We start from the raw sequence: 12,654 nt of genomic DNA, 5'->3' as shown, positions 1-12,654 counted from the left end.
CTTCATCGTTGTGCGGTAATAGAGATTAGCCTAAGTACAGATCAGATTTTAAAAGACATGCACAGCAATTTGTTAATTTGTTTGTTTGCATGAGCATTGTTAAGGATATAAAATAATTGAATTTCATGAATATTTTACAGGGCATGAGACAAGCCAAGACTCCCCAGCAGGAAAAAAAACTGCTGGATGATAAATGGATGAAAATATACAAAAAAAGAAGGCAATACAAAAAAAAATAAGAAAATGAATCATGTTTCTAATAATCATTCTAAATGAGTTATTTCATTTGTAGCATTACATTTATGTTTAATCTGTTTGTGCTTTTATAATGGCTTCTGTTATTTTATGTGGGCTTTTAAGTTCTTTGTTTATCTTTAGAAAAACTGAGAGGAATGCATTTAAATTCCAGATTGCATTCGACCTACAAAGGCAGTTCACAAAACTAAAACTGTTATTAATTAGTAAACATTAAATGAATAAATCCAGAAACTGCAGCAGGCAAAGGCCAAGGAGATCAAGGAGAAGAGAATGCTTTTTAAATACTTTTAAAAACTAGATTGCAATAAAATACACTACTCAGTCTAAATGTCATCTGTACCAAGGGTCTGAGACTATATCCACTAATAAGAAGAAAATGCTCTGGTTTTTCAAAGAGCTGAAACATTGCAAATGTGATATAAAGTAAATGTGACTCGTAGTAAATAGGCTAAAATGCACCAGATGCCTGCTATGATTCATTAAAGTCAAATGAAGATGAGCAGCATAAAAAGGTTGTGTCACTATTATTTCTGGGATCATCGTGACTCTTTTTAAACCAGACACGATGTCTGTCAGAGAAGAAGCGGGCAGCTGACACACGAAACATTTTTTGTCTGCGGGCACAAATAATCTGTTTTTGTTTCATTAATGGCAACAGAAACTCAATCACAAGGTATCAAATGTTAACGCGAAGGGGCTTAGAGGATTGACTGGTGTCTTATTAAGTTTGTGCCAGCAGTCTATGTTGCCCATCTCCTTTTCCATTATTTCTGCTGGTGTTTGCACACCGTTACTGTAGCTGGGAACGGCAGGATGTGTTTTCCTCCCATCACAGGAAACTATTTGCTGCCCATTCACTGCTGCAGTATGAAAAATAGCCGCTACTGACTTGGAAATTGCAGAAGCAAGATAGTCCATTACAGGAAATGTAAAGGCTCAGTTGGGCTTGATCAGAGTTTTTTTCTATTTCATCATTTTTTTCATAGTGGCTGAGATGAGTGTTTGTTGTATCAATATTTCATCCTGTGTGATGTGATAAGCAGTCCTGAGGGACAGGATAAATGCCATATTGGAAACACAAGATTCAAACAAAACTTTTCAGCAGTGACAAAAAAGGTCATTCTGATTTTTAACTCACACTTTGTTTAATGCAAGTCACTTGAAACCTGGAGGAAAAAAAATCATTATTGCAGTTAAATCTAGCAGAACTGTTACTGTATCCCTTAAAAATAGGCACAAATTCTTATCAGTACAAATTCTGCTCATCAGAAGTGCAGCCAAGCACGTGACAGTCTTTCATTAAAGCTCTGGTAGTACTGCTTTACAGGAGGCTTTTGATCCCTGGCGTCAGTCTTGAAGGCCAGACCATTCTCTCTCCTGAACCATCAAATTCTGAACCTTTTTACTGTCACATTTAAACACACTGGTTAAGCATATTTAACTCAAGCCACATTTTTTTCCTAAACACTAATAACCAGCATCTGAAAGTGAAAGTAAAAAGCAAGTAAATCAAGTTGCAAATGGGACACAAGCCACAACCCTCTTCTGGTGTTCCACCACCACTCCAGCTTTCCGGCTTCCCCTCCAAACTTTGTTCCTCTTTAGAAGAGGATCATTACCTCTCAGCATCTACAATTACCCTGACCGTCATGTCAAGGCACAGATGCCATGGGAGACCTTGTGTGCATCTCTGTGAAGCCAGCAGCATGTGACAGAATGGCAGTATAAGAATGCTTTCCCACGGCAACGTCTTACCTAAGGCAAAACATACTTAGCCTGGGGACAAGTGCCTGCTTAACAGATAATTCCAGTTTAGTTCAGTCTGTCTTGTTCTCTCTAAATGCTGCTGTGTTCCATGACTCCATGGGTCATGCTGACTTTGAACTTGCCACATCTGTTCTAGAGATGCAGAAAATGTGGACTTATTACATTTATTGTTGTACAGGAAACTAACAAAACCGATAAATTGGGTAATTTAATATAATTTAGCATCAATCATCCTCAAGCTGTAACAAGTGTAAAATAGCATTAACGGTAAAGTAAGCATCAGAATAAATCTCCTGCTAAGACATCAGTCGCCATTTTGAGCATATTTTTCAACTCAGACAGAATTTCATTTCATGTTTGACAATTAGTGTTTTAAAAAATTAATAACTAATTACACACAGCTATTAAACATGCACAGCAGCAAATGAGCTGGAACACTAAACGACACCAGTAACCTGGAATGAACCCAAAGCTGAGCCAGTAACAAAGTGCAGAACAGCAAACACGGCCACAGAAGCTAAAGCGCGGGCCTCCTCTTAGCTCTCTTTATTGTGCTTTATTGTGCTTTCGGGATTTTCTCTCACTCTTTGAATTAAAGACTTTCTACTTTTTGAGACTTAACGTGTCAGACGGAGCAGCTAATCAAATCAGATTTAGTCATGCAGACTATTAGGTTGGAACCAGCAGATGGAGCCAAGTCTTTAGTCACATCCTCAAGACAGGCTTCAAAGCCATATGACTCATGCCACATGACAAGGTGTCATTTCCCTCCAGTCATTCTCCCGCTGAGTAATGTCGTTATGCTGTAGGTATAGAAATGATAGCACTTCAGGATGCACCTAAAAGCTGAATGGGCAAAGCGTCTTCAGGGGACAGTGGAAGAAAAAGCATGTAATGATATTTCATGCATATTTGGGGACATTTAAATTTACTATTACAGGAATGAGTGTAACGTTAACATCTGAGGTCTGCAAACACAGGGTGTGAAATCAGGAAGTCTACAAATGTTTTAAAAAGTGATATAATCGTCCAAGGGGACTTCATTCACTAGCTTGTTTGCGTTACCAACAGTCTCGACCAAAAACAGTTTATTTACAATATATGGTTTAAAAACAGAGAAAACAGATATTTTGTTTTCAAAAGGTTTGAAACAGATTACTAATTGTAAAATGATTTTGCTGTTAGTTCTATAATGTCTTCATTTTCTTTAAGCTTAAGTAAAGTCCCATCTTTTTTTAGTTCTATGACCATCACATTGACAGGAAACTGCACACTCACACTCCTTGTAGACGAGATTCTGATCCTGGGTTCAGTATGCAGTTTGTTGATACAAAATCTGGTGGGTGGTGGTTTTTAAGTGTTATGCTGATATACAAAAAATGGAACCACTTCCAGCCAGAAAGACAAAAAATAATTGTAAATGAAATGTAAAATATGTACCGAACACTTATCAATGAACAATTCCTTGTTCCAGTTCTCTGATATTTGATTGTATCGTGCCAGGAAGCTCATTTAGGACAAACTGTGAGACTCTGCTGTTCTTATGGACTGAATGGTTCACCACTGCCCACCACAGGATCTGTTACAACATTGCAATTTTCTGTAGCAAGTTGATTCCTCGTTGATAATAAATGTACCTTGTGCTCTCCCCATCATGCATCGTGTCTTTCATTTGTGTTTGTCTCTCGATTTGATTTTGCCGTCACACAAATACATCTGTTATAAACCATGCTGACATGATGGAAATCATCCGCATTCATACCATACTTTCCTGTCCTATCCAACCACATCGACCTCTCATCACCGCTCAATCTCTCATCTTTTCCGATTCACGGCAACCACTTCTTTGTCTCTGTAACTTCGCGCCACACACTTCCTCCTCCCTCTCCCACTCCATCTGTCTGCCTTCGTCGTCGCTCTCCTCCTCCGCCACGCTCCAGAGTTTCCTCAGTAGAAGGTTGAAGGGCTCAATCAAGAGGGCCAAGAGTCAGCCCAAACTGGACCGAACTAGCAGTTTCCGCCACATGATCCTCCCCCGCTTCCGCAGTGCCGACCAAGACAGGTTAGTGAGTCAGCGTGTGTGAGCGTTTTCATGCGATGTTTGTGGACTGACAGGCTGTGTTTGGTCCTGCATTTTGCTGTTGCATTTACAGATGCATGAATTCTGTTTGTCTTTTTGGATGCCATCATGACATCACTATTTGTTTTTGTATCTACTTTTACATAATCAGTGATAGCACAGTTAGTGACCATGTTGCACACTGACTGAGAATCTCTGTCAGTCTGGCAAAAATGCACATTAGATTTTGGCTTAGAAAGGACGTGTGTTTACTAGAACCTCAAGATATATCATCTTAAATGCAAGATTATAGCATATTATTCTTTGGAAAATGTTGAGCACTGCATCTGTAGATCTGTCTCATCGTGCCTCTCAAACTGCCACAGAGAGAAAATATCAACTTGTGTGTCAAACTGAGCTTTCATGTCGACTGGTGACAAGATCTTAGTCTCTGGATGGTTGTGACTGATGAAAAAAGCTGTTCCAGAAGTACATTCTTACTAATAGCCAGCAGTGGGTGTCTCCTGTGGTTGCAAAAAAGTCTGGTTGTGTAGAAATCAAAGGGAAATGGCCCCTTTTGGTTCTGTGATCTTTGAAAAAGATGGGAAAAGCATGGTAAGTTTTAGGGCAGGGCTACCTTGTTATTGTCAAGTCACTACTGTATGAGTGTGCTACATCCCTCAGTTTCAGTCAAAACAGCAGTACTGAGTGGACAAGTCTGCAGTGTCCTAGCCTAAAGGCAGTGCATCAAAACCAAGTGTGCTTGTCAGTTTTCTTTTCCGCATTCATGAGGTTGTATCATGACGTTGTATCATGAGGTTGTATACCCTAAATTTTGCCACCATACCCAGTTTGTCAGCTCATAGTGCTGTTGTGACATCCTGAAGCTGCGGACAGAGAGCATTTGCTGCTAACGACTCACACAGGGTTTTTTGAAAACCTTTTTTAAACCATACAGCACAAAAGTCTCATCACACATCCGTGCTATACTTCACTCTCTGCTGCTTAATCCCCTAAAATAAATTCAATTTAAAGGGTCAGTGTTTTGGCTTACCAGAGCAGATTCAGTTGCTCAAAAGTTATTGGGTCTCTGTGGTTCCAAGGAGCGCTCTAGAAATAGGAGCCTGGTGTGAAAGCAATGCCACCTCTACCCACAGAGATGGCCTAGAAGGGGAGATTTTATTTATTTATTTATTTATTAGGGTCTATCTATATCAGCATGCTTCCATGGATTTCTATCTTTATCGTCTTTTATCTCATCTTTTGATTCTTTTCCATCTTGTCATCTCTGCCTCCATTAATCTTTTTATCTATCACTATCAGTAGCTCAGTCTCTGGCTTTCTATCTGTATCTTGGCATCAGCTTTCTCTGTGTATGGCCTAATCTCCGTCTCTGTAATCCTTTATATGTCTATCACAGTCCTAAGTTTATTTTACTCTCTCACTGCATTGTTGCTTGCACTCAGCACTCACTATTTCTCTGCTGAGCCGATGAAAAAACATCCCCCGCTTCACCATAGCAACCAGCAGACAGCCATATGGCGGCTGTACAGACCATAATGAGTCAGTGGGAGATTTGCTTAATTATACCTCCTCTGTATCATCTACATAGTTGCAGCAGTGCTGGAATTCTTCAGACACAGTAACACAGGAGTTGCATGACCGATGTTCGAGTGCAAAAATCTTCAGATTTTTTTAGTTTGTCAAATATGAGAAACATAAATGAGGAACTGTGCAAGGTTTTGAGCCTAATTTCAAGCAGCCTGTAAACAGCAAGGATCCAAAGCATTTAGCTAAGGGCTGCAACCTATTTCTGTATTTTCATTAATGATAACTGCTGATAATTTCGTAGATTAAGCTCTGCGTTCTTCTCGGAGATGTCTAAAGTCCACTGTGACAGACATCTTCTAGCTTGTTTTGTCCAAAAGCAAAACAATATCCCAAAAACATTTCAGTGCAAACATAAAATGGAGACAAGCAGCATTTTTTTTAACTGAAAAGCCTGATGTGCACAACTGAGTTGAGCAAAAATACTGTTCAGTATTCAGCAGGAACTATTCGAATGTTCTCAAAGATTGCACCCAGGACTCACCCTCCTCTCTTTTCTAGCAGCTGTGAATTTCATTGTCACATTTCTCCAGTTCTTGCTTACAGTATCATCTCCTCTTACTGTGCTGCAAGTTTTTAAAAACCAGCATCTGGTATTTTGTCAAGTGTTCCTCTGTTTTACATGTTTTTAAACTCCCCGTTTCATTAATGCCACCTTCTGGCAGTATTTAGTATCATTATCTAGTACCTGCCATCAATAAAAACAAGAGAAAATGCATCTACAAAACCATTTGATTTTAATTATGACAGACTCTTTGAATATTTAAAATCCATCCCCAGTGAACAGTAAATCAAAATACTTACAGAAAATGAATGACCATCTATGAACTGACTGATTCAGCATTCATTTGGTCCATTCACTTTTTCTGTATTCTTCCACTGGACAGTTAGACCCAGGGCAAACTTAAACTTCAAATGTGAAGGTCAGTTGTATAATCCAAACAGAGGGCAAGAGCACACTCAGGAGAGTGCTAACACCTTTGCAGAGCCAGGTGTCTGCCAAGGTGTGTTTCCACATGATTTATTCATTTGGGAAGCTTGTGGATGTCTATTATCCCCGGCTGACTTGAGAAGACTGAACGGACAAAAAAGTCAAGAGCGATGTGAAGTCGTGGTTGTTTGCCAAGGCCCTCGTGGCTGATCCATCGTCTTTCACAGCTCCTGGTTTGCTCTGAGTGTTTTCTGTCAGGGGTGCTGGTGAACATCTGCAGCTTTGTTCATTTGTATTCCATTTTTTTTTTATGTTTGTTTATCCAAGGAGGGCTTGCTTTTCTTTTCAGCATGGATTGGATTTCATGCAGGCATAAATGTGCATCTGAGCTCCCAAACAGGCTCTAAAAGCTGCAACGATGCACATATTTGCACATAATTTTTGTATTCTTCCCACTAATAAGCCAAACTTAACAGATCTTTCAGTCCATTCAGATTTTTCAGCATAAGTAGCCCATAGGATTACTCTGTGTAGTCGCAGAGGGTACTCTGTCTTGCAGAAAAATAACGTTGTTTTTTTTGTTTGTTTGTTTGTTTTTCTTAAAGCTGTTTAATATATTTGAGGTTTCAAATTGTGGAAGTCTTCATCATTAGCGTATCTTTAGCCTAAATAATGTAATGAGATAGCTTTTTTGTCTGCCAAAGAATTATAAACACAAATGTATTCAACATCAAAAACAGGAAACAGAAAAGAAGTCTTTGCACTACCGAAGCCACACCCTGTAAACTTTTTTATTAGTAATATTCATGATGTAGCACAAGGGATGTCTCTTTGTTTCACACTAGAATATCGCAGTTCTTAAATAGCATGACATTTTATCTCAAACATTGTACCTCCCAATGATTTAATCTAATATCTTTGGAGACATGCTGCCTTTTTCTGTAGAACCATCATTAAGTTCTCTATTAAGATGCAATAGACGCTGACATGACCCCACATTACTTGTGCCAACATCTACCCTAAATGTTTTCAGAATTGTCTGTACATATATGCATGTAGATGCTCCTCTGGGGTGCTGGTCTGACTGTGGATTCTGATCCAGCCCTGCGTAAAATACAAGGATTTTCTTTCAGTTTAAGTTTTAATGAAAGAAATGCTTCTAGAAAAGGACAAACACTTCTGTTGAAAGGTTGTTTTACAGTATTTTATAGTTTTTACCTATTACTGCATTTACTTAAGTACTTATTTATTACATATATATCAGGAGTGAGAAGCAAAATGTGCAATAACTGGTAAGTTTGTAGCTGATTTTGAGGTTGCAGTTACATTAAGTGTTGTAAACCCTTGTCCAGACTCACCTATTTTTGTGTTTAAGCATGGACATCAGCACTGAGGAGAAGCAGTTACATTGCTCATCTGTAGCTTTAAGTTCAAATCAAAACTTGGCAGGACTGGACAGCAACATTTACAAAAATTATGAGAGCAGTCCTTTCAGTTTTTACTGTTTACACTATTTATTTTTTTATAGTAGAACATCACAAAAAGCAGCTGCAGAGTAGTAGAACATTTTTTAACATAATATTACTGGACTGTTGTGATTACAGTCAACACAAGATAAGTGTTGTGTTATGAAAATTTGCATTTTTAAACTTAAACAAGAATAAATGCAGTTGTAGCATATGTAACAAGCCAAAACTCCACAGAATATCTGTGCAAACTTCACTGAGTTATGACTATATTTAATTGGCAAGTGCATAGAGTTACACACATTAGAAGACCCAGTAAAAATATGGCAGTTGCAATATGCTGATGCATCTTTAAATAGCAGTAACCAATGAAGCATCTAGTGTATGTCTATATAATGTCTGTAAAGAAGCACTTCTCTTTAGAATACTTGCCTTCCTGCTCTTACGAATTAGAAAAATAAACCAATAAATACATATTAAATGTTGTTTCATAGAAATGGGAGGCTTACCTGGAAGAAAAAATAGAGCCGTTGCTTAGGCTTAAGTTTTATTACTAATAAGTAATTATGAGACAAACAACCCAGTTTGACTATTAGCCTGTTCAGTTTGTATTTTGCCACTGTTTGTCTAACCTTATTGATCAACAATCATTTTGTTTCAGTTTAATAAAAGACAAAAGCAGCAAATTCAGTGAAATGGGTCTTGAGCTTAATTAGTATTTGAAATTGAAAAGTGGCTTCAGTTCAGTTGCTTTTCTTTGCAAAGTGGTTGTTGTCAGGTTTGTTCTCTTTTAGATCACTACAGCAAAGCTCAGCTCACCTTCCCAATGTCAGTATCCTTGTTCCTAGTCTTTCATCCCTGAGTTTTTTTTTCCAGGTGTGTAGTTCATCAGTTGTGATGCACTGACTATTTGCAAGGTGTCTGCATGCATGTGTGTGTGTGTGTTTCGTCTTTTATGTCTGTCCACTGAGACCTTGCATAGACCTCCTTTTTACCTCCATCACTCCTCCTCTCATCTCAATCCCTTCATCCATCCCGACCCTTGCGCTTCCTCCTTTCCCTTTCTCTTTCATTCCTCTAATCCATACTCTCACTTTCTTCCTCTCCAAAGGATCCACTGTTTACATAATCAACATGATTTCCACTGAGAGGTCTTCTCCCTCCATCCCCGAGGCCTCAGCCCTTTCTCTCTCAGTCTTTCCTTCTCTCACATCCTCTCCTGACCTCCCCCACTCTTTCTCTCATCTCTTCTATGGTACCCTCAATCTGACTCATTCCTTTGGGTCTATTTTTATCTCTCCCTCCTCACTCTCTATGTTTCTCTCCCCCTCAGTCCCGTACATGCAATCACTGCTCTGTTGTGGAACGTTATGATTGAACATAGACAAAAACAGTTTGAGCCCAAACAGGGGAGAAGCCAAGAACCGGACGCAGAGCGCAGGATATACAGCTTCTTTTCTATCTTTCCTTTTTCCTAATCTACCGTCCCCCTTTCTTCTCTGAAGGGCTTCATCACACCTGACCATCTGTCCTGGCTATCTGGTTAGACTCACTGTGCCATCGTGTCTTTGTTTCAGTGGCTGTGTGGCTGTTTCCTGAGTTGGTCTGTGATTTTTACCTGCTTCTCTACATGTGTGTGTGGGTGGGAGTAGGTGATGATGAATGGGCTTTAGCACAGACCTCCTTTGCTTGTTAGTGTGGGCTGTGAGCACAGGTGTGTCAGGATTAATGATTTATTAAGAATTGTTTAATTGGTTATTTAAAATGTTTTGGATAAATGCCATAAATGCAGCTGTAAAGAAAACCATTTAAGCTTGGTCGTGTGTAGTTGCTCACTTAAGCATCTATTTACAGCACTGTGCAAAAGTCTTGAGTCTTGCTTTTAAATTATTACCTTTGTGGGAATCACCTTGTTGGTGCAAAAATACAGTTTTATTCCTGTCAAACTGTGTTGGCATCTTTTAGAGGCTCAACTAAAGAAATGGTAAATGGCCTGTATTTGTATGGCAGCTACATTGTAGCCACAGCCGCCCTGGGGCTCACTAACAGAGGCGAGGCTGCCGAACACTGGCGCCACCGGGCCCTCTGACCACCACCAGTAGGCAACGGGTGAAGTGTCTTGCCCAAGGACATGACGACAGAGACGGTCCGAGCCGGGGCTCGAACCAGCAACCTTCCGATTACAAGACGAACTGCCAACTCTTGGGAACAGATTATGTCCTTTCGAGACAGGCTGATAGTAACAAAGTGCCTAACTAAACAATTTAAAATTGTTGTTTTTTTGCTAGGTTAGCTGTTATGTGTAGGTGCCACAGTAGATCAGTGTTGAGAGGCGTATCAAAAAGATCCTATTCTTATAATTATGCTGTGTAAGAAAATGTTAAAGTGGCCACCTGTATATGTAAACCATAGCATGATGATATATATTTGATATATATTTGTAAATGATCTGCTGATAAGCAGTTGGGTGGGGCTGGTGCCTGTCCCAGCTATTAGTGGGGCAGAGGTGGGGTAGGTACATACCTGTCACAGGACTAGCACACAAATGGGCTCGCTCAGAAGGTAGAGCAGGTCCCCTACTAATCCCTGTCTGCTCCAGTCTCTGATGCATCCATCAGAATGTGAATGTTAGACAGGAAGCACTTACATAGAATAAGTAATGTATGAATGGGAGAATGAGGCAAGTTGTACAAAAATGCTTTGGGTACTCAGTTATCTAACCAGCCTATCAGTAACCTGGCAAACATATATATGGGAGGAGATTTAGAGAGAACCCACCCAGGTACAGGGAGACAATGAAAACTCCACACAGGAGGACCCCAGCTAGCCAGGACCACAGAAAAGGAGACCTTTCTGTGTGGAGTTTTCATGTTTGCATGGCTTCTTTTGGGGTACCCTGATTTCCTTCCACATACCAAGGACGTGTTAGGTTAATTTGTGATTCTAAATTGGCCACAGATGAGCGTGAATGATTGTCTGTCTCTGTGTGATAGCCCTGCAACAGGCTGATGACCTGTACAGGGTGTGCGCCATCTCTCGTCCAATCACAGCTGGGATAAGCCCCAGTCCCCCTGTGACCCTGATAAATGATTAACAGAATGGATGAATGTGTTGATAAGCTGCTTATTACCAAAATTATCAGTATGTTGTGTAGCACTCGTTTGGCTGTTTTTCAGTATGCAAGATAAAGATGAAAATGTGAAGCAACACATTTGGAGAATTAGCATACAAGAAGAAATCACCTGTAGTTTCTTGAATACTGAAGTCTAAGCGACCTTTAATAAAAGAGCCTCCTCACTCTCCTCACTCTCACGACTCTCGCTCTCCCAGGACCCGTTTGATGCAGAGCTTCAAAGAGTCCCACTCCCATGAGTCCCTGCTTTCTCCCAGCAGTGCCGCTGAGGCCCTGGACCTCACTCTGGACGAGGACGCTATCATCAAACCTGTGCACTCGAGCATCCTGGGACAGGAGTACTGCTTTGAGGTGAGAACTGAGCTGCTCAGCGGACAGCCCACGGCACACTCGCACACAACCACAGAGTGTACAGAGCAGTAAATGACACTAAAACTGTTGTTTCCACCCTGACAAGTGAAAGTGATGTGCAATGCAAATAGGATTGCTTTTTTTCTTTTCTTTTTAAATGTGAAAATGAAAATAAGGACATTTAAATGAGCCTAAGTCCTCTCAGCTTTTCCATCACCTGTTCATTAGTGGAACATGACAGAGGTTGAGAGTGAATACAAGTCATTATTTTGGCGCTTTAGTTGCAGTCTCCATAGTGACTAATGGCTGTGGTTGTTGAATTTACCATTGGCTAACCTCAGGTGACTACGGCATCGGGAACCAAGTGCTTTGCGTGTCGCTCAGCTGCAGAGAGAGACAAATGGATCGAGAACCTGCAGAGAGCTGTCAAGCCCAACAAGGTGAGGGGAGAGAAAGGGATGCGGTAGAGGAAGAAAAAAGGATGATCCCTCTGTCTGTGTGTCTCTCTCTCTCCTCCCCGTCTCCCGTTGTTGTGTGTTTTCAATAAGAGCGCACCGCTTCATTTCTCTGTGTGAACTCCATCCTCGTGTCTGTGTGTGTCTGTGTTGAACAATTTAGTGGCTTCTACAAGCAAAATATTAAAGCTGCACAAGGTAATGTCGATGGTGGGAGGACCCAAAATGCTGTTTTGAAAAACCACAAATCAGGTAATGTGATAAGTAAATTGAACACAGCGGGTTGATGTTTACCTGCACAGCATGTCTGTGATACTTTGATAGGGAAGTAAAAGATTTAACACTCGTGAGTCTAGGTCTTTTATTGTTGCTCTCTACAGACAATGGGCCTCATGCAAGAACCACAAGACAATTTGTGGCAGTAAAAATCTATGGGTAGTTTTTCTCAAGTGGTCCAGACTTGTTGTCAGAGCAAACCCCACTTGTTGGACCTGAAATCGGATTGTCTAATCATAAAATTATCATAAGTAAGACAGGCAACTTTCCCAAATTAATATTTGATTAAGACTATATCATTATTGCATCTATGGAGAACGTTGTCTGCCTTTATTTTCCTTTGGAAAATA

At 40.2% G+C, this 12,654-nt stretch overlaps 1 protein-coding gene across 11 annotated transcripts in view; it reads left to right on the top strand.

Annotated features, from left to right (window-relative positions):
• Window positions 1-12,654, top strand: part of syngap1b (synaptic Ras GTPase activating protein 1b) — a 175,285-nt gene that overhangs the window by 125,036 nt on the left and 37,595 nt on the right. For all 11 annotated transcript variants that reach the window (XM_042221318.1, XM_042221316.1, XM_005923696.3 and 8 more), the window contains 3 exons: window positions 3,966-4,087; window positions 11,420-11,573; window positions 11,915-12,013. In XM_042221318.1, coding sequence (XP_042077252.1) covers window positions 3,966-4,087; window positions 11,420-11,573; window positions 11,915-12,013 — 375 coding nt within the window. The remainder of the gene's footprint in view (window positions 1-3,965; window positions 4,088-11,419; window positions 11,574-11,914; window positions 12,014-12,654) is intronic.

The sequence above is a fragment of the Haplochromis burtoni genome, unplaced genomic scaffold (genome assembly GCF_018398535.1).
Source record: "Haplochromis burtoni strain Fernald_Lab_line unplaced genomic scaffold, NCSU_Asbu1 Contig_64, whole genome shotgun sequence".
Classification (NCBI taxonomy): Eukaryota; Metazoa; Chordata; class Actinopteri; order Cichliformes; family Cichlidae; genus Haplochromis; species Haplochromis burtoni.
Note: the sequence above shows the minus strand (reverse complement) of the source record. Positions and strands in the feature narration are given on the sequence as shown.